This window comes from Streptopelia decaocto (assembly GCF_964273445.1).
Source record: "Streptopelia decaocto genome assembly, chromosome: 5".
NCBI lineage: Eukaryota > Metazoa > Chordata > Aves > Columbiformes > Columbidae > Streptopelia > Streptopelia decaocto.
The window spans coordinates 55,104,778-55,126,432 of NC_138659.1; the positions used below are offsets into that span (position 1 = coordinate 55,104,778).

At 43.9% G+C, this 21,655-nt stretch overlaps 1 protein-coding gene across 1 annotated transcript; it reads right to left on the reverse strand.

Annotated features, from left to right (window-relative positions):
* Positions 1-655: 655 nt before the first annotated feature.
* On the reverse strand, positions 656-17,463 carry PKD2L1 (polycystin 2 like 1, transient receptor potential cation channel; the record flags this gene model as incomplete). The annotated part of the gene is made up of 15 exons (XM_082053058.1): positions 656-868; positions 1,816-1,963; positions 2,769-2,905; positions 3,164-3,281; positions 3,606-3,727; positions 4,383-4,481; positions 5,120-5,240; positions 7,145-7,326; positions 8,053-8,223; positions 8,495-8,723; positions 9,665-9,889; positions 10,761-11,017; positions 12,186-12,313; positions 13,599-13,712; positions 17,169-17,463. 15 exons carry the CDS (start codon positions 17,461-17,463, stop codon positions 656-658), a joined length of 2,559 nt encoding a protein of 852 aa, XP_081909184.1.
* Between the last annotated feature and the right edge of the window lie 4,192 nt (positions 17,464-21,655).

The window sequence follows — 21,655 nt, forward strand, 5'->3', positions numbered from 1 at the left end:
CTGCAGCAGTCTGCACAAACTACAAGGAAGAGGAGTCTCAGACAGGTGAAAAATGCCTGGAAAAGGAGTATTTTGCATGCGATTGAAAAACTAGCATTTATCTCATTTTCATAAAATGAGTAAAGTCTTAGCATCCTCTTTTCTCAACATCTGAATCCAAGGCACAGAGAGGGTTACCAAAGCATTCTGGAAACTACAACAGAACAAAACTGCTGGTAACCAGGTAGGCACAGATAATTAAGTTTTTCCTTTCCATCTTTCACTATTTTTTTTTTTTTTTACATGATTACCTCATCTTTGTCCTGCAGATAATTGTGGGAGTTGGGAACAAGTTACAATGTGCCACTCCGGACATAAGTTTTCACAGAGATCTGGGGTTTCTGCTTTTTGGGAAAGGATAAATAAAAGATTATGTGTCAGCCTGTTCAGAGGCCAAATTTCTACCTACTCCAGAGATATGGGGGCCAAAGTTCTATTATAGCTTTGTGACATTACACATCATAACACTGGAAAAGAGCATCACTGATTTTTCACATCACTGGTTCCTGGCAACAGTAGTACCTGCATCCAGCTCTCTAGATTTTTCTAACAGTGGGAAAACAACAGACAGTGACAGAGTACGGTAGGAGGCAGACGGGGAGCACTGGGCTGTTCACTAGAAGCGCACATCAGACTGTGGCTCAACGCTCTTGGGCACCTGAGATGCTGGCACACTTGACCTGGGCAAGATGGGGTAGACCCCATTTTGGGAAGAGTTGCCACTCAGGTTGTTTCCCCGTACAAGTTCCATTCCGCAGCTTTCTGCTGCTTCTTTCCCTAGCTGGTCCAGGCTCTGGGGCAGCAGCTCTTCCTGATTGGGTTCTTCCTCCTGTGAACCAGAAGAAAGAGCAACCTGCACTGTTAACAAGCTACCAAGAAATCTAGCAACATTCCAGCAGAGAGGCAAGGTGTGCATGATACTTAAATATCTTCCAACATTCTTCCATAAATTAGAACAACCTGCCTGTCTGTTGAAGACCTGATATATAATTTGCTGCAATACACTGATGAATGTACATTCAAGTATTAGACAGTTATCTTTTTGTTCTCTACAAGAACATATACAGAAATACCAAGGGAGAGCAAATCTGCAAGCAAATGCTCAAATAATCTTTTGGGCATTTTCACATGAGAATTAGGACCCTCCAAACTACTCCTTCAGGTGGGAAGAGATCACAAAACTACTCTGGAAAAGAAAGGCTTCTTTCTGACTCAGCTAGGTCACCATTGTGAAAGCCATGAAGATATGAAGTAGCGACACAGCTCCCACATGCTTTCTACCTTTGACTTTAAAGCTGAAGCCCCCAAATATGCTGGTTGGCTGAAAATAGGCAGTCTTCGGCAGAAGTCGTAATTCTGTGTGATAATTAATCCACAGGAAAGATATCAAGATCACAGTCCACAACACTATCATGAACTGTTCTTGCTGGGAAGGCCAGTATGATCTTTTTTGACCTCTGAGGATAAGCAGGTGCAAAAAAACTAAGGACTAGTGAATTGCATTCACTGCCACAGGAATGAGCACGGCCTCAAAGGAGCTGGAAGGTGTGTTTAAGGTTACCATGGATAACCGGGGGGACACAAAAGCAAGAAGCTTTTTGTCACTCTGCTTGAACAGAAGAGGCTTTGATCATACAAAATGCTGACCCTGCCCAGCCCTTTCTGTTTTATGTCAATGGGGACTGAGAAAGCAAAGATGATACCAGGTCCATTCACATAGCAGGACTGGTCACTTACCCTGAAACTGGTTCAAATGCATGGTGGAAGGCTACCTACCTTGCTAACATTATCCAGTGGCTTTCCCAACAGGTCCTTCCTCTTCAGCTTGTTTCTTTCCAGCATGTCTAGCTTTTTTACCACTGCATCAATCTTGGAGCCAATGCTGTTTATTGACAGTTCCAGCTGCAGCACACGTTGCAGGAGGCTGAGGAAGACATGGAGAGAAATTGCAAGATTTTTCTTGTTACCAACAGCAGGATTTGCAGCTGAAATCTTACAGTCAATGGGCCAGACCTCAAACAGGAATGAATGCTTCACATCGCAGAACTCATTCATACCCAATGAAGACATAACTCCCTGCTATACTGTGTTTTCATCTATAATGAGTGGTTCTGCTTAGGAGAGATCCCTACCAGTTTGGATCACTATATAATCTCATTATTAAATATTTCATCTGCCTCTCCTTTCATATGGCCCTACATGGATTGCTCAGTGTTTCTCAGTAGCAGAATCAGGATCTCCTGATTCTCTGTGCTGTATTTATCCCATGTTCCTCCTGTGGAAAAACCAGCCAGGTGTTATTCTCAGACCTGGAGGATGAAGGCTGACTAGGCCATAAATCAAGGATATTTATTTATTCCCACAGGACCTTCTGTAAAGGTATCAACTTCCTCTGGCCCAGTTATCAGGACTGCCTTCTGACTTCAAACATGACAGCATATTGCCTGTGGCCAGCTGACAGCTGCAGAGGTTATTCAAGAGGCAGAAAGCAGAATTTCTTAACCCAGTCTTTTACAGGAACAAGCAAACTACATTACAAGAACTGTCCCAGTTCTCTCCTGACCTGCTCGTTTACACATGCTGACCCATACACATGCTGATAAAAGAAAGGACAAGATCTTACTGAACCTGCTTAGCATCAGTGTAAAGAGTTACATCGGGGAAGAAAGTAGCAAGGAATCAGACCCCTCATTTGCAGAGGGATTAAACTACTGCCAGCACAAACATACACTTGGAACTCTTCTTTGGAGACCCAGCTGGCCTTATTGATGTGGTTATTCTTTGCTTCCACGTAGCTCAGATTCTCATCCAGGTTGTTGTCACCATAGGATTTCCCCAAATTTTCAATCTCTGTATTCAAAGCAACCTAGAAGACAGAGAAAGAAACTCCTGCAAAGCTGAATACTAACTCTGCGTCAGCTTTGCTGTGAATAACACAGAGCTTCACAGGCAGTGATACACTCAGCTGCTGTCCAGGCAGAGTTGGAGCTGTATTTGAGTTGTTTGAGTTGTCTGCTTAGTTTATACCACAAACCCAAAGATTCCAGAAGGCCACTTTGGAGTGATCTCTACCAAACAGAGGGTTTCTTTCATTGCCCCTCATCTCCTGCATTTTTGTTTTTACCCTTTTTGCCTCTAGGTCATGCTTCATCTCCTGTTGCTCCTCTTCATCAAGGATGTGGTTGCCATCTCTGTCGAACCTGGAAAAGGCTGCTGTGATCTCATGGTCTGCATGGCCCAGTCTGCAAAAGAACAGAAAGAGAAAGCTCAAGGCACTGAGTTACACTGCTAGGTTCTAACAGTGAAGGGAGCAGACCTTTTGAAATCAGTGTATAGTTTCCTCCTGCCAGTGACAAACCTAAACATCCCAAATGGGAGAGACAGCAACACAAACCCATTTAGAACAAGAGATTAAACATGTCAGGAAAGATAATAACTGGGTTTTTTTTGAATCTTACATTGCCCAGATCTGAGCTAACTGCTCTCCCAGCCTTGAAAACCAGAGTATTTAAGCTAACTGTATGACCAAGAGAAAGGATGGGCAGGCATCCCTCAAGCTGACTCACTCCTTCAAGCTGTTCTTGAAGTCTTCAAAGTCCAGTTCTTTTGTTCCATTCTGCAGTGCTTTCTGCACATCAGAAATCCGCTCCTTCTTCAGCTTCAGCCTCATGAGTGTCCGGTTGTAGCTCTGTTACCAAAGGTGCAAACAAACATGGAATCATGCAGGCAGAACAGTGAAAAACAGGGCAGAGTGGACAATGCAGTCTGGGTGAGCAGATGCTAAGTAACACGAGATTTTAAGCTTTCTAAAAGCAAGAATACAACACTGCTGAATGAGCCCCATTTCTAAACTAGGATCATGCCTTAAAAGTGACAAATATCATTCTTCGCATCCCACAGCACGGAACTGTGAATTTCCAGGATCTTTTCTGGAATTTACCCATGGGAAATCCAGATGTAGTCCACTAGATCTGCAGGAGCAATGTAATATGCTTAGCTTAGCAAAACAGGACCTGCCATTTTATTGATCCAAGTACATTCTATCAAGGACTGGAAGAGCTTTGTCTAGAGACAGTGTTGGGAAGAAAAGTCTCTCAGAAACACTACCAACATGCTCAAGTAACAGGATTTCCACAACCTCTGCTTTCTCATCTTCCTATTGCAAAGGGATTTAGGAGCTTGATTTATTTCAGAAAGGAACTGTGACTCCTACATGCACCAAGGTGGTGAATCTGGAGTTGGCAACCACTGTTTTTCTCTAGTAAATTCCACATAGGTTGGAGACTTCCAGAGAATGCTTCAGGATTTATCTAGAAAGTAGCACAGCTTTCAGTATTCATCACCTGCTTCAAGATGTCAGAGAGCTGCAGCTCATCCTTCTGGCTTGAAAGTTCCTCCTTGACTTCTGAATAGGTGTCATTGATGATGGCCAGAAACATGTTCTAGAAAAAGGGGAAGAAAATAAATGAACAAGCATGAGGCATTGTGCCTGCTCCAGCAGTTGAAGTAGCAAGATATAGACACAGCTGTGCAAGGCTCAGTTAAACAAGGAGCTGTTTCTACATGGGGTCTCCCTTGAGCAAATTAAAATGGGCAAAGGGAAGGCCCACTTCAGCCACACTGGGTTTTCTCACTGGGGAGGAGGTCCTTGCCATTAAAGCAGTGGCCAAAGGTACATTTGTACCCAGCTCAAATACCATCTTTGGTAGTCTCTCCTCCAAGATCATTAGGAGCATCCCTCTGGCTTCCCAGAGACTGTCCCCCATGCTTTGTTCTCTGCCTGCTACAGAGCAACTGAACCGATCCCCTTGGATTCAGCTGCCACATTACTGGTATTCCCAGCCAGTTTTAGTCTTCACCTTAAAGGATGTGGGTATGGCCCTTAATCACTCTGATCATCAGATCCCCAGTTACAATGACATGCTCTTTGTCTACCTTGATCTATTTGGACTGCAAAGCTATTGTGACAGAACCTTCCTTTCTCTCTAAGCATTTGCACTGCACCTAGCTTCGGGATTATCAGCAGGGGTGTCTCAGATACTGCTGTCAATACAGGGGCAAGGAGAGCTTTCTTGCTTACCAGGAGCACAAAGAAAACAAAGAACACATAGGTGACGAAGTAAATAGGCCCAAGGACCCTGTTGGCATTGTCAATGGAATTGTAGTCAAAGTCACCGAGAATGATCCGAAACTGGGTGAAGCTGGAGGAGAGGAAGAGCACAAGGTTACACAAAGGCACATATATTTGTCCTCAGACAGTCCTGAGGTGAACCCTGAACCTGACTGCAACCCAGATGGTTGCAGGCACAAGCCAGAGCAGGGTCTAAATCATTCAGTCTGACTGGTGAGTTAACTGTACCCGTAGTATTTCAGAGGCAAATGGAGTTGATCTGGTGAGAGCAAGAGCTGACTAGAAAGTAAAACATGGTTTCCACACAAATTTCTGGTTGTCCAAAGTGTGTTTTGGTCTGAACAGGAGTTAAAAACAAAAACAAAACAAACCCTGAATTTTCCCTTATAAAGGCATTTGGCTCACTGAAGCCTTCTCTGGCAAAAGATTTCATGAGACTGTGAAGAGAATATTAGTACTGGACAGTGCTTTTCAACCTTTTGCAACTCATAGCCCCTATAAAGAAGTAAGTTTAGGTCTATTGATGAGAAGTTTGCTCATCTCGGTTATCTATCTCTTGTAGAGCCCTTAATGGCAGGACCTGGATGCCAGAGCTCTGTGGAACACAGGCTAAAAACTGCTGCTGTAGCAGGTACCTCCTTTAACACCACACACTGCCTGAGCAGGCCCATGGAGCAAAGGGCTGTCTGAGGGCATCTTAACTCAGCTCCCAACACCCCCTTCTGTGGGTGTTCATCCACCCACTGGTCACCCCCCATCTCAAGTATCTTAATACATTATCTGTGGGACTTCATGGGAAACTGATCAGTGAAATGACTCTTGCAAAAAAATATCCTCCAATTATAAAAAAATCATAATGAAAAAGACAGACAGCCACAGACTGGGAAGCCACGTGGAGAGAAAAGGACTGTGAGAGCCCCGAGCCTGAAAATCCTGTCTGAGAAATGCAAAGCTCCATTTCAGATTCCTTGCCTTTGGACTGTTTAGGGAGCTGAGAATGTTTTCCAGGTCTAAAGAAGAGGAATATGGCATTGCTTCCTTTTCTTTGGCTTAAATTGTCCCAATTCAGTGATATTGAAGTGTCACCTTCCAGCAAGAATTTATTTTTACCTCTTTTGCTTTGAAAATTTCTACTTAATCTCATTTAGAGTTATACAGCATATTTTAGAAAACTTCGTGTTGAATTAGTATTAAAATTATTGTATGGCTACCAACTTTCAGAAATGAAGTAGAGGTGTTATCAAAGCAGATATAATGATAAATAATATAAATATGAAGTTTCTGACTTTTCAGTGTTTAATGCAATCATCTTGACAAGTGCATTACTCCTGCTTTTTCCTGTGAAAACCTTGTAGGAACAAACAGTATTCCTTCCAAATCTTTGTTCAAATTGGTGTGCACTATCTGATGGAAAGATAAAAGTTTTCATGCAGCTGTTGTGCAGACATTGAAACAATGTGATCACCAAGTGTATTTGGAAGCCAGAGAATTTCAGAACTCTGGACCTTCTATCACCTGAGCTACAATGCTGTTCTGCAGAAAGATGTTAAAACACTCTGTATGTTGAATACCCTTGGTGTGCTTAACGACTCCACATCAAGGGAAAGCTGTCTGGGCTCTAGCAAACTGCAACTTCTCCCTAAAGGCTCACAAGAAAAAGCTGGGATTTCCACTGAATTGTAGGGCTGCAAGGAGTCTTAGAGTCTGATAGGATCAGCTACTCACATCCTTACTGATAAACACCAGACAACCAGAAATCTGTCTGTAACCCTCAGTTTTCTCACTGCATTCTTTTGTCCATGATGACGTCACAGCTGAATGACTGACAGAGACTTATTAACCATTGTGGCTTTATTACAATGAGATACAACAAGTGTCTGATTGACGTTCAGATTTGCAATAGGGTGAACCTGGAAGGTAGTTAAAATTCTTTTGATGAAGTGATAGAAACATGGTTCTGACTTACACACTTACATGCATTTAACAAAGGTACTGAAGTTTTCCACTTGTGTCCCAAAAAGAAGGTAGCCCAGCTGGGCATAGGCAAAGAAGACAATGAAGAACATAATGGCAAAGCCCAGGATGTCCTTGGCACAACGTGCCAGTGTGGAGGAGAGCTGGGTCATGGTTTTGTTAAAGCTAATATACTTGAATATCTGTTAGAAGAAAGAATAGGGACAAAGTTAGGTCAAACCATCAACTAGGTTGGTCTCTCTCATATATGCACATGCTTACTAAGACAAGGGGTTCACTATGGTCAAAGCACTGAGAAGACAGCCAGGCTAAGGGAATGGTGGCTTAGCATTGAGCATATTTGTCCTAAGTGTGCCACCATCTTCCTGTGGGACCATAAAGGTATAACTTTGTTCCCTGTGTCAAAGGAAAATACAAAGAGGGACTGCTTTAAGGACAAATGTCTTGAGGCTAATGAGGAGCCCCAGGTACAGTGTGGCTTTCCACCATGACAAGATACTTTGGTTGAAATGCAAAGTCCATCCCAACAGATGGGTAATTGCCAGTTGTTGGGTGGCCATCATGAACGGAAAACCAAAATACCAAAAATACCAAATATCCAAAATACCAAAACAGTACAGGATGGACCAAGTTACATTGTACCCATCACTTTTTAAAACCACTTTAAAACCACAATGTCTGAGTTCATCTTCCTGTCTTTTATTTCCAAATAACTGGCCTCAGAATGCAGGGTGAAAAGTTGTCTGGATTTATTGCAAAACAGGGCACGTGACTTTGAGGAAAATCCTTCTATGTTATATAGCTATTACACTCCTTCACTCAGAGGGATGGAAGACTCAGCCTCAAAGCTATCTAGAGGAAGGGGTCTGAGACGGGAAGCTTTGCATCTCCCATATCCTCTACCATACCTTGATCCAGGCAAAGAATAAGTTGACTGCATTCATATTGTTGTACTGTGTCTGCCAGAATGCCAGGAACTCGAAGTCTGCGTAGGTATTGGGGTGTTTCAGCAGCTCTCCCAAAAGCCTGTTCACCTCAATGGTGCGGAAGATGTGAAACCCAATAGCAATGATGGAGAGCTACAAAGAGGAAGAGTCTGCAGTGACTGCTGTGCCTATGCTTTCTGCAGAAATTAAAGAGTCACTGAATTCCTTAGTATCACACTTCACAGATGCAGTCTACTGGAGGGGGATGGAAATAAGGTCTTAATGCACAGAATGATGCCCTGACTTCATAACCTCTCAGACATTTCTAAGGATCTCTAGATAATTTTCCCAATTCCTTCAATTGTTTTGGCCCTTCTACCTCTCTGCTGTTGCTCACCCAAAAAAAGTGTGCAAGGATTCTCACCAGAATGACGACCACATCCAGGATGTTCCAGATGCTGGTGAAGTACTGAAGTTTGTGGATACGTAGCTCCAAAATCTCTTCCACCACATAGTAGAAGATGAAGACACAGAAGACAATTTCACAGGCAACAATGACGAAGTCCCACACACTGACATATCGTATAAGCTTGACTGTCCGGATTTGCCAGGAGGGAATGGCACCACCAGTGGCTGGAAATTCAACCACTAACCTTGAAGAGGACAAGAAAAATGATAATTACAAACAGGGGAAGGGAGGCTCTTAGATAATTTGGAGAGGTATTGAACCTAAGCATGAGCTGTGCACAAACCATGAGTGGAAGAGTTGTGTGTTTATGCAGCCCTACATCTGCTGCTTCACTGCCCATGATAGGAAAGGGTAAAAAGTGAAGAGAAGTGTGACTGGTTATGTCAAGAAGATCAAGTCTTCTTACTAATCTACACAGCATCTACTGACACCATCCAGTCCTAGCCTCCTGGTGGACCATATTAAAATATTTGCATTTTAAGGAACTGTGGCATTGCATCAGGTCTGGCTGAGATAATAATCTTCCACATGGCAGTCCTCATCGTGCCATGCTTTGTATCGGCAGCTAGGAAGGCGCTGAAAAAACATCATTGTTTTGGCTACTGCTGAGCAGTGCTGGCACAGCATGAAGGCTGTCTGTCCAACATTCTCCCTCACCAGTAGGCTGGGGGTGGACAAGATCCTGGGAGGGGACATAGCCAGAACAGCTGACCCAAAGTGACCGAATATGGTATCTTTCATAACATATGACATTTGCTCAACAATAAAAGCTAAGAGAAAAGAAGGGGTCAGGGGGCATTCGTTATTATGTCATTTGTCTTCCGGGGCAATCTCTACACATACTGAAGCCCTACTTCCTAGGAAGTGACTGGACATCACCTGCTGATGGAAAGTACAGAATAAATCTTTTGTTTTCCCTTGCTTTCACATGTGGTCTTTTGCTTCATTAAGCTGCTTTTATCTTGACCCACAAGTTTTTTTCCATCTTATTTTCTCCTCCCCCCTGTCCTGCTGAGGAGTGATAGAGTGGCTTGGTGGGCACCTGGTGTCCAGATAAGGTCAACCCACCATAGGCATTGAAGAAGAAGCAAGAGGAAGAAGAATATTAGGTGGGATTCAGCTTACCTCAGAACACAGAACAGATTGATATTTGCATTATACACAGAGAAATCAATGAAGACAGCTCGTGTTCCCCGATCCAGCCACAACTTCTCCTTCAAGATTTGCAGGGCTTCAGCACTCTCTTCTCTGGTCAGCTTGAGGTCTATGTAGTATCCTCCCCCACTGTAACTGGTTAGTCTTCCCCAGTGAGATGAGCCACCCAGCTCCTTCTCAGAATGGTACCTCCACCTGCAACAGACAAGCCATAAGCAAAGACATCACCATCCCATGCTTGGATATGACCTTGTAGCCAGGAGAAATTAGACTACATCTTCAATGGACAGAGCAGTTTTAAATGAGAGAGTTGGCACTTAATTCCTGTTCCAGATCTGAGCCTGCATCAGTTCTTCATTACTGAGAGATTTCTAATCTAGTGCTTCCCAGCAGTAACACAACATGACTTGCGATACTACGGAGGGAAAATTCTGCAGGTTCATTGGCTATGCCACAGCCTTGTTCGCATGGAGGTTACTCCCAAGATCTGCTGTATTGCCTTCTACCATGTTGCACACAACCCTCTGCTGAGAACACACTAGGCATCTCATATTTCTTTATGAACAATAGCTCCTCATTCACAGACCAAGACTCATGCAGCAAGCAAAGAGTTACTAAGCTGCAGCTACCTCACATTATTATAGATAAACAGGTTTTTGAGATGAAAGAGGTGCACTTCCTTCTCTCTGGCTCCTGAAATCCAGGGGAGAAGCAGATAGCATCATTCATTTGATAGATCTGGTTCCAAAGGTCTCTATTTATTATCACCTTCTTAAAACCAGACAACAATCTCTACCTAATTCTCCACTGGATTTTTTATGGCTTTCCCAACAGGTCCCACTCTGCCATTCATTCTGTTGCGCTTTTCCTTAAAGTGATGCTTTGCCTTACTGATATACAAAAGGACTTGCTGCCACTGACTACAAGGGGAATTCCAGTCTTTTATGAAAAACTCAACCCTGGCATCCTGTGGCTCAGCAGATTTCATTGTAATTAGAAAAGCCTAATGTGGGGCAACAACAAATCAGAGATTTTTCTAATTCTGAACAGCAGAAGATGTACTTACGCTGTTCCGTTGATGAGTCCAAAGGAGACCTTTTCCTCCTTGTCTTCTGAATATACATCATAGCAGCCTGAGATTTCCTCCTTGAAGTCATCATGGACCACACAGGAATTGTTCTTCACCTTCAGTTGTCGTATGCGTGGGACACCCAGCAGCAAGTTCTCATAATAGATGTATGACTGGGTGCCGTGAGCTGCTAGGGACTCATTGTTGTACCACTTTGTCCAGTAAAGATTATCCAGAAGGGGGCCTTGTGCATACTGCAAGGGAGAGAGATGAGAACAACTTCATAGCCCACAGACCAGAGGAATTTGCTTGGTCTGGACTTGAGATAGTAAGACCTGACCCACCCCTCTCTACTCCCCAAGGCGGAAAGTCATAGAAGTTTACGTTGGATATATGCTAAGGAGGGGAAGACCAGGACTGGTGGAGCCCTAGAGTGGAGCAGGAATGCTGGACAGTGGGGTCATTGTTGGCTTCTCACAGGCCTGCAATACAGTTGCTGTACCTTGTTGGGTTGGCAAAGAGACAAGGGCCCTGCAAGCCTCTTTGTCTCTTCCACTTCAGTGAGCACGTGTCTCAAGGAATTGTCCTGGCATGAGGCGTGAATTATGAAAAGGGCATGTGCTGGTGCCCTAGAAGCAGTGGGGAAAAAAAATAATAGTGCCATAGTTCATTTTACTTTTTAAATATAGTGGGGAAAGACAAAACTAACTGACAAACAATTTCTTGCTGACTGTCAGAGATAAGTGGCTGCAATATCTCAACACTTACTGTGGCTCATATCATTCCTTCACCAGTTCTTTGACAGATATGTGTTAGACCCTAGCCATCTTTTCCTCTCTTTATCCTCTTTGATAAAAGTCAGTGCAAATTTTAATCCAGCTTCTTCATAAGAATTTATAGATCAGACCAGCTCAGGCATGAATTACAGGCAGGTTAAGAATGCTCTTCCCACAACTGCCCATTAAAAGGGACATAGGCTTATTAATAAGACACCAGCATTAAGACATTGGACTGTGAGATTCAAAGCCACTTCTAGCACAAGGAAACCTGGAGTAAGTCACTTGGTCTCTCTCTGGGCCAGTACTCCCTATCTGTGCAGCGAGCATCATGTCACAGCAATTTATTTTATTTTTGTCCTGCCTGTCTTTCTGGTAAGTTTCTGTGGAATGGGCTGTACTGGGCATACACAGAACTCAGTATAGCCAGTATTCTGTCCACAGCGCTCAGAGGGATAAACTGTATTTTAAATCAGTGGATATTTTGCATGCAAATGATATCATAACTATTGCTAGTAGCTGGCCAAAGCTTGTGGCAGCAAAATCCCTTGCTGAAAGCACCAGGTAGCACATCCAGAGGGAACTCAATATCCAAGTCTAGCTGAGATTCCCAGGGGTCCCCATGCCAGGCCAGACTTGTACTCACCACCCAGAAGTCAGCCATACTGCCAATGGACTGGAAGGAGACACGGCCATCTGTAGAGGTCTGCAGGAAGAGCTCAGACATCACTTTGGTGTAGTAATAGGCATTGGAACTTGTCATTCCATATGTCACTAAGAGAAGAGACAAGAGGACGGTCCTCCCTTATACCTGAATATTGGAGCCTGATATAAATATATGTAAATACTCACTTTTGGTGTAGCTTATAATTTTGCAGGTAAGCTGAGCAAGGCAGAAGAGAAGAAACCTTGGGAACTCTAATCATACTACTTTCTGCTTTTTAGGGATTTAGAAAAGTTTAAAAGCCAGAGAAGACCATTGGATGATGCAACTGAACAGCTTCAATAACTATTTATTTCCTCAGATAAAATTTGTGAAAGAAATTTTCTTTCTCAGAACAAAGTCCATGATCTGTATTTTGAAGTTCTGATTCGAATCCATAAAGGTATAGAGACCACCCCATTTTCCCAAGTGGAAAGCTCCAGTTAAGTTCTCATCTCTCACAAAAACTCAAACAGGAGTAGGCTTTAACTTCCCTGAACATGTTGTTTAACTCTCCAGTGCTCCTTCCTGTGAATGATCACCTGCTCCATGGTGATGACTAAAAACATGTCCTACTTTTGAAAGGGTGCCATGAAAATAAAGCAGCTGACATTCAAGACCTGCTCCCCCACCCCACCTTTCTGGATGAGTCAGTGTGTGACCACACATACGTCTGTGTGCGTCTTGGTTCTTTAGGAAGAGTGACTGAAACACTGTCTCCCTGTGGCAATGTGATAGTAACTCAGGTTGGTATTGTCTGTCTATCTCTTCTGCCATAGGGTCCTTGAAATATAATCCTCTTCACTGTCCCATGCCACAGGTGCTCGTTTGTGATAATGAATGAACCTTCCCCAAAAACAAACAGCCATTGTTGTACCCACACAAAGCCCATTAGCATTCAGTACAGGGACGCATTAAATCCACCCAAGAACAACACTGTGAGCTGCCATGTGCTTTATCACCTCAGCCACCCCTCCAGTCTCAGAGGGAAAAAATCTGTGTCTTTGGCCCCAAGAAGTTTCTAGAGCTGCTCTCTGGGTCTTGAACATTTGCTGTGAAACTAAGAAAAGACTCTGGGCAGATTCTCAAAGGACTGTGAAGTTAATGGCTAGAACTGATAATGTGGATCAGAAAATACTGTTTAAAACTAGCCAATATCTATTAGGTCTAGAGCAACAGTCAGTTATTTTACTTCTGTGTGCAGCAGCTGTTAATGACACACCTGCTTGCTGCAGTGACTGCATATACAATAAATTCAACACCTACAGCAGAATGAGGAATTTAATAATAAAACCTCACATTATTCCTCTCATGCTGGACACAGACAAGCACCCATCAGATATGACAGCCACTTACATAAACAGATGTCCACCAAAAACACAATATAGACTAGCAGCTCTCGCAGTGTGGTCTTGACATAAAGCTCTCTGTTTTCAGCAGTGTTCTCAGTCAGCGTAGTGCCCCACAGACCTGTTGGGTGTACAGAAGAAATGGGAGAGTTGTGATGGCCATTCTCCAAGGTCATGTGAGGAGGTGAAGTCCCATTTCCAAAGAACACTGTTGGGAGTTGGATTTTTGTCACTTTTCAAAGGAAAACCACTCTTTATTTCAAAACTTGACTAGGAGCTGTAAAAATGTGTTAAATAACCCCTAAAAAGAACGATTCCAGTGCGAACGAAAGATTTGGGTCTGACAAAAACTGAAACATGCTGGCTTTCTTATTTTGCTAAATCACTCTGCAGTTTTCTGTTTGAGTTCAATACGGTCTGATCTTTTCCTGCCTGTTTTTCAGCTTACTCTTGACAGCAACTCAGTCTTTGTCATAGGTACTCTTGAAACCACAAAGTTGCATCTTAGTAATTTGTGTGCTAACGGCTGATCTTCTGACAGGTCTCCCATAGCAGAACTGCACCTGATGTTAGCTTTATAACTATTAGTCCTCTTAGTGCATATTGAACCATGAGACTCAAAATATTTGTCCCTTCCTTACCTAAAAACTCTTGCGGATTTGTTGCATGTCATAAGACTCAATCAAATAACCCAACTCAATATTTTTAGCATAAAATTTAGAGCCAAATTGTCTTCAGGATGTCTATCAATGGAGCTCTGCTGACTTCAATACAGTTATGCCAATCACAACAGCTAGTGATTCAATTTCTTCACACAGTGAAAGCAACTCATTAAACTTCACCAGGGTTGATCAAAAAGAGAGAAACACTTCCTTTAAAAGGAGCCTTGATATTTTGATGAATCGCCTGATACCATTAGTGTAATTGTTCTTTTTCTAATGGCTTTCTGTTGTGACTTCTGAAATGCTCTTGAAGTTGAAAGGCCTAAGAACTTCTACTTGAAAGCCTCATGATGGAAGCCATGTCAATAATACCCATAGTCTTGCTGCTTTCCGCAGCTTCTAGAGAGCTCAGCCCTGATGCCCACCCTGAGTAGTATTTAATAATCACCTTCCTGCAAGCCAGGATCAAAGCTGATCAAATGCCACGCATTTGAAGTCGTCTCTGGCAGAGGACAAAGCGCTTTTTTCTTTGGAGCAAGCGAAAGAGGTATAGTGGTCCATGCGCATTTACTCCTGTCCTTTCAATAGCTCTTTGGCATCTCAACAGATTTAGAGAGCCTTTTGCACCATCAGCTGTCATAGTGACTGTTACAGCATCCACCCTCGCTCCTGGACAGACAAACCTATAGCCTGTTCTGGACATGCCAGACCAGCAACAGAAATGAGAGCCTGGAGGAGATGTGGATTAACTCATATGCAGGAGAGAGCAGCATGTGGTCTACAGGAATCTCCACAATGGAAAAACCCAAGGAGACACAACCCAACCATCTGTTCAGATCACTTTCAAATGACCCCATTCATCTCCATATATGACTACATCACAACCTTTTAACAACCTTATTTGATTTTCCATGAATCAGAGAACCCCTAATACCCATATGTTGGGAACAGAAGCACAGCCTTTCTTTGCTTTGGGCATAGAAGTGTACTCAGGAGCACCTAAATACGGGAACACTCAAATACCCTTGAAAACTTGTTCAGAGACTTGCCCAAAACCATGCCATCCAGATACCCAGCGAAGTGTGTCTGCAGGCTGGCCATCAAACAGCTGTGGTGGCAGGAGGCAGCAGGAACCAGAGGACACAGTTTCTTGGACACAGTTTAGAGAGGAATCGTCCTGAGCAGCGGCAGTGGTAGCTGCTCACTGGTAGTCTAGCCCAGTAGCTGGTGAGGACATGAAAATAACTCAACAAGCCGACTATGACCAGTACCGCTGAAGAGCTACGGACACATAATCCCAAGGAATCTTTTTTTAAGGAGAGACCAAAAAAAAAAAAAAAAAAAAAAAAGACACAAACAAACACCAAAACAAACAAAAAAAAAAAACCCACAAAAACAAAAACACACCAACACTGTCCTTGGCAAAGCAACTTATCTTTACTACCTCCATTTTCCATGTGAGACACTAGGGTGATTAAATGGAAGGGGAGAGAGAGAACCAGCAATACTTGCAGAGACAATAAAAAATAGTGAGCACCTAGTAAAGATGCAAAGGAACGATGCAAATTCTTTAAGGGAAAAGTCCACACCTCAGTGTGGTGGATAGGGGTCTTCCTTGTGGCTGCACTGGCCTTTGGATCTCATTTCCCCAGCTCTGGTCTGTCCTACAACCCTGTTTGCCACCCTTGGTGGCAGGACACACTGCTGCAACAGTCACTGAAGGAAATGCTGTAGTGTCCTGACAGGTATTTTCATTTGCATGCTCCAATTCCAAACCTGGCGTCTCACAAATGAAATTTTAATGTTAAAGTATGGATTCATTTTTCCTTTTTAAGCCTCAAACAATTCCTGGAAGAAAGGATATTAGGGGAAAAAAAAAAAAAAAAGCAGATAACTGATACACTGCTTCTGAGCAAGATGTAATTACACATCAAGCCCACCCAGTATTTGCTCTGTGGCCAAGAGAAACCTCTAAAGCCTCAGTTCTGGCTTCCCTGTGAATTAGTAGTGTTAGCCTGTAACTGTCATGACAAGTAAGAAATAATTGATCTTGGAGGTGCTGTGCACTTCGGGACGAGGCTAAACTGTTATTCACCCACACATGCTGTTAGAGGGTACAGCTCTGAGAAAGGTTCTTGCCTTCCAAGTCACAAAGAAAAGACACATAGGCAAGAAAATAATGATTTCCACAAGAAATACAGTTTCTTGCTTTGTCTTCCCTGTTTTTACAGTATTAGGACTTTATGCTTTCTATAAGAAACTGTTCAACAGACATTCCTGCCCAGGGCTGTATCCTTACAGGAGACCTAACTTGCTCCCAGGTTTTTGATTGACTCTGAATAAACCTGTAAAATATTTGATTCCCCTTTGTCTTTTAGATCAGAAACTAGCACCTCTTATTTTCAGCTGTCTTAAGCAAAAATTTGCTTGATACATTCCTGTTATCCTCTGCTTTTCAGTCCCGACACTACTAGATTTTCTTTGGTGGATATTCATAAGTCACTGTAACATGCGGCCCAATACCACTCAATCTAGAAAATGCACACAAAGGCAGAATAGTCTCATCACCAAAGTGATGGCTCCTATGGATTCAGGACAATTAAGCTAAGTCCAAACCTCTGCCAGCAGATTCACTGCATGACCCAGAGCACACCACTAAGTCTGTCTGTACCTCCTACCTTATAGAAAAGATAACAGGACAGACCTGGAGCTGCAGCAAAGCACAGGGAATGAGGATGCTCTCTCCAAGTCAGCCAAAGATGATCTCCAGAGTAACGCTAGTCCATGTTAAGCAGGCTCCCGGGCTACACGGATACTATAGGGTTCTGCATCCCCGCACTTACCCCACCCCTCACTACACCATCACTCTCCCCAAGGGCTAGTTGGTCCTTTCTAGTAAGGTGTCATAACTTTACCTCGGATGCCTCTGAAGATGTAGAAGCAGCACTTGAGGAAAGGACTTGTTTTCCCATCCACAGCTTTGCTCTGCTCTTCCTGGTAGTACTGTGGAGCCCTCACCTCTTCAAAGTTTTCATAGGGATTCTCCAGCATGGACTTGGGGTTGTAGATGGCTTGAATCTTCAAGGAGGTGGAGGGAGAGCCATTATAAACAGGATTGTCCCATGCTTTCTTCCCCACTGCCTCTAGTTCATGCTCCTCTGAGGCTCTGAAGTGGCTTGCAGGTCTGCTGTTTAGGTGAGCTGAGCTCATGGCACTCACTGCCAGCAGAAGTACTTTTCAACTAGAATAGTGAAGATTGCCTGCCCAAGCTGGAGTTGTATGAGAAAATCAGTCCACGCCAAACAGCCTGTCCAGCTCAGCAAGCCAGGAGAGGGCACAGCTTCCCACAGACAGCACATATCCTCTCTCTATCTCTCTTTTATAGCAGCTCAGCTGGCGACACCTACCAGAGGGGTGGCTCTACCTGTCGTTAGGAACCACCAGCAGCCCTATTATCCCAGCAGACCCGGGAACACCAGGAAACACATCCAGGAAACCTCTTCTGCTTCCCAACAGAGATAACAGATCCAGAGGCCACCGTGGGGTGGGGAGGCTGCTAGGAGACGGACCCTGAGGGGTTGAGAGGAAGCAAGAGGAGGAGGAGGCTGGTGGGATTTATTCAGACCCCCTCAGGCTGCCTGCAGCCCAGCTCAGCTCCAGGTGAGGCTCTGGCGGGGTGCAGTGAAGGCTGGGGGCCACAGTGGGACTCTGTGCAAGTACCACTGGGGAGAGGGGCCGGATGGGGACCCTTTGTTCCGGGGATCGGGGAAGTCTTGATGCAGTGAGTCACTCCAGTGGGCTCTGGTAATAGTGCAGCTCTGTACGACCCACCCCCAGGCCTGACAGGCTGCAGGAGATGTCTGGAGCAGCCAGCTTGATCTTGAGATTTAGGGTCACTTGCAGAAGCCTGTTTTGCATCAGCTTTCCACGCCATTCAGTTGCACCACCCAGGCAAAGTCAGCTTCACCCTCTACCCCACACCTAACCTGCAAACATCCAACTCTTCAATTGACAACCGTCCAAAACGTACCTACAAATTCTCCAAATCTCCTCCACACACAATCCTTGCATAAAAAGTGCTCGCTGTTTTCATTACCTTTCATTTAAACCAAGTCTTCTCTGGGTATCTCCATTCTAGCACCAAACAACTGGATTTACTCTGCATTTGAATTACTTGAGATCATTCTCATTCTAGGAATGTGCAGAGGCTAAGAGAGCAAACCATCTGATGAGAGACTCCTTGAGGAACCAAAACAAAAGGCAAAAGCTGCTCTCTGCAGACCAACAGGTAGAAACCGCATCAGCAAGCACCTTCTGTCTCCAATCCATCAAGATAAACCTAACTGAGGAGGAAGAGAAGATGGAGAGGGAGAGAAGTGCATCTTAGACAAGCACAGAATGAAACGGACCTTGTTAGGAGAAACTTGTTACTGTGTTGTACAACTTAACAATAAGTCTCCATAAACATTTGCATGGGTATAAATACATACTTCCTAACACTGGAAAGCTCTCTTGCATTCATGTACCTGTGTAAAGACCTTCGGTGAGGATTTCACTGGCTGGCTGCAGACTCGCAGGGAACAGCATGTGCAACTCTGGCTGAGCAGAAAGAAACAGGTGTAGGAGAATATTACGAAGTCTTTTACAAGACAACGGTCATTTTGCTTCTTTCCAGAATATAATTAGTAAATATTCGTGATCTCTTAGTCTTAGTTTGATGATGAATAACCTTTACTATTGCTCTGCAGGGTATTGATTTCCTAAACTTCCATTGCAATACATGTGGATGCGCACATCTGTGTGGGTACACATCAGCTAAGCAGCATTAAAGCCTGCACTTACAACCTCCATTCCCTCTCTAAACTTGAGGCCTTGCAGGCATTTTTCCCCCTGGTTTTACCCTGGACATTGAGCATGGTGGTCTCAGCTTGCTGAAGTGAATGGGCTCTAGGATGGGACCCCCACATGCGCCATGGCTCCCACTGGTCTTGAGCACTTCTGCACCGGTGAATCTCCAGCAGCCACACAGCTCACGTAGCCCCAGCTCCAGTAGGGCCTGTCCAGCCTTGATGAGCCCTCATGTGAGATGATGGCAGCGAAAGAACAAGCCAAAGCTGGCTAGCAGCCCTGATGCAACATTTCTGCAGCAAGTATGTGCTCATAGGAGCTGGTTGGGCCAACCTTGTGCTGGCATAGTGAAAGTCCTTTTTTGAAACATCATGGGCAGGGATGAACATCCAGGTGAGCATCACACCTAAAGAAGCACAAGTGTCCTGAGGGCCTGGCTTGAAAGCAAAAGGTGCATCCTCCTGTGCAATGCAAGGGGCTCTGGCACAGCAAACCACCAGCAGTTCACTCCCAGAGGTGACCCATGCTTAGAGAGCCAAGCAGCTTCCTTCTAGGGGCTCAAAGAGCAGCTTCCCGTAGGCTGGGCTGCTGCCAGTGCCCATGGCAGTGTGTTTGGTTACAGGCTGTTCCTTTGTCCCAGATTTAGCACAGCCAGCAGAGGGAAGGACACACACAACCTGTGTTCTGTGGCATATCAGAAGCAAACACCTGCCAGCCTCACTGCAAAGACAAAGCAGGACTCAGAGATCAAAGATTTCTTCCCCAGCCCAGTTATCTGCCGGATGCAGGTGGGTCCCTGCATCATACCCCTGAGAATACAGCAGGTTGCAAGCTCATGTTGAATAAGTGTGACGAGAGGAAGGAATGCTGATCACTCTGCTTTGCTTTGCTCCTGGGAGGGCACAGGCTGGTTTTTAAATGCCTATTGGGAAGGTCAGTTCCTCTGAACCTTCCACCTAGCCACAGGCTGTTCAGACAGATCACTCTCCCTCAGTATCTCTGTGCACAAAATGAAGAACCAGCCAGTATGTGGTGTCTTGTAACACTAGAGAAAGTCATTACATCATCAGGGCCTTTCCAGTAAAAAGAGATCCTTAACATCTGCATAGCCCAGTCCCTTATAGGACTAACAGGTTACATGAAGTGGAAAGAAAGTAAAAGCAGACACAGAGGTGAAGAAACTGGCTGGATCTTTTATGGGAGGCACAGAGCTGGGCGAGGAAGACCTCCAGGCTCCCAGATGCAGCGTGCCTTCCTATAGCTCAACCCCAACAGGGAGAGGCCCATGTCCAAAACTTCAATACCTTGTCTGTTTAGTCCCAAAAAGGCCTTCCCTAATAGCACTCAGTATGCCTCTATGACAAGGTAGCATCAGGAGCAGTTTAAGTTTACAGATGTAGGGAGAGACAGTTGAAGATGAGAAAAAGCTAAACTGGTGAAAGCCACACTACAGTGCAGGCTAATACATAGGAAAACATACCAGGAAGCATCACAAGTGAGAGATGAGATGGGGCTTCCCATCCGCGTTGTTAACAGAAGCAAGCACAGTAGAAAACAGCATCACTACGTCCACCTCCCTGATGGAGTACCGGAGTTCACGTAATGGGAGTCAAGTGGAAGAAGGTCTCTGCTGTGCAATTGTTCCCCTCTTACTGAACTTGTGTTCCTGCTCATGCTTCCACCTTCAGACACACCATTTAGTCTCTGAAGCATCAGTAAGGCCTCTGCTCTTTTCAGTTTATTCACAGTAATTCTTGCAAAAAAATATTGTGTGGTTTCATTAGCTATTATTAATACTTCACAGCTTTTGATCTATTCACTGATCAAAGGCTTGCGAGTTTAGTAAAGCTCTGGAACTCACTATTGTGACCACTTAGTTTTGCTGGGCAGCTCCCAGTTACACAACATGGTGTTTAAAAGAGCCTGGCCCCTTGTGTGTCTTTTTATAACTTAGTTTTTCAATGAGAATGTAATGCTGCTGTTTGTTTTTCTCATTAAAAAAATCTATTTAAGTAGATTCAAACATGTGTTTAAACTGTTAGTTTATTGGATCTGGCAAAAATAAAACCAAATAAATTTTATAAAGAAAACATGATTGGACTATTCAGATATTCCAACGTGTAACAAACAACTAGTTGTTTTTTGTTTGTGGTTTTGTTTGGTTGGTTGTTTTTTTGCCAGCTTTGATTCGCATTTGATAGCACACATGAATTCTGGGCATGTAACAAAAGGTCTTGCTTTGCTCACTATTTTGATGCTTGATACTATCAAATAAAAAGCTCCAGAATAAGCATTTTATAATTAATGTGTTGAAGGATCCATCTTTTCCATCAATTATGGTAGATTACATTCTGTCACTTCACATTTAAAAGCAATCCACTTCTTAGATTAACTTCCTTTGCAGTTCTGTTAATATATTGACTTTTGCTGTCACTGTGCTCATGTGCATGTTGTCTGTCATAGCAACATATAGTACCAGAAGCATTTGATCGATACATAAATTCAACATAATTTCTTTGATACTTCAGGACATAAAAGATGCATGTGGCTTTGC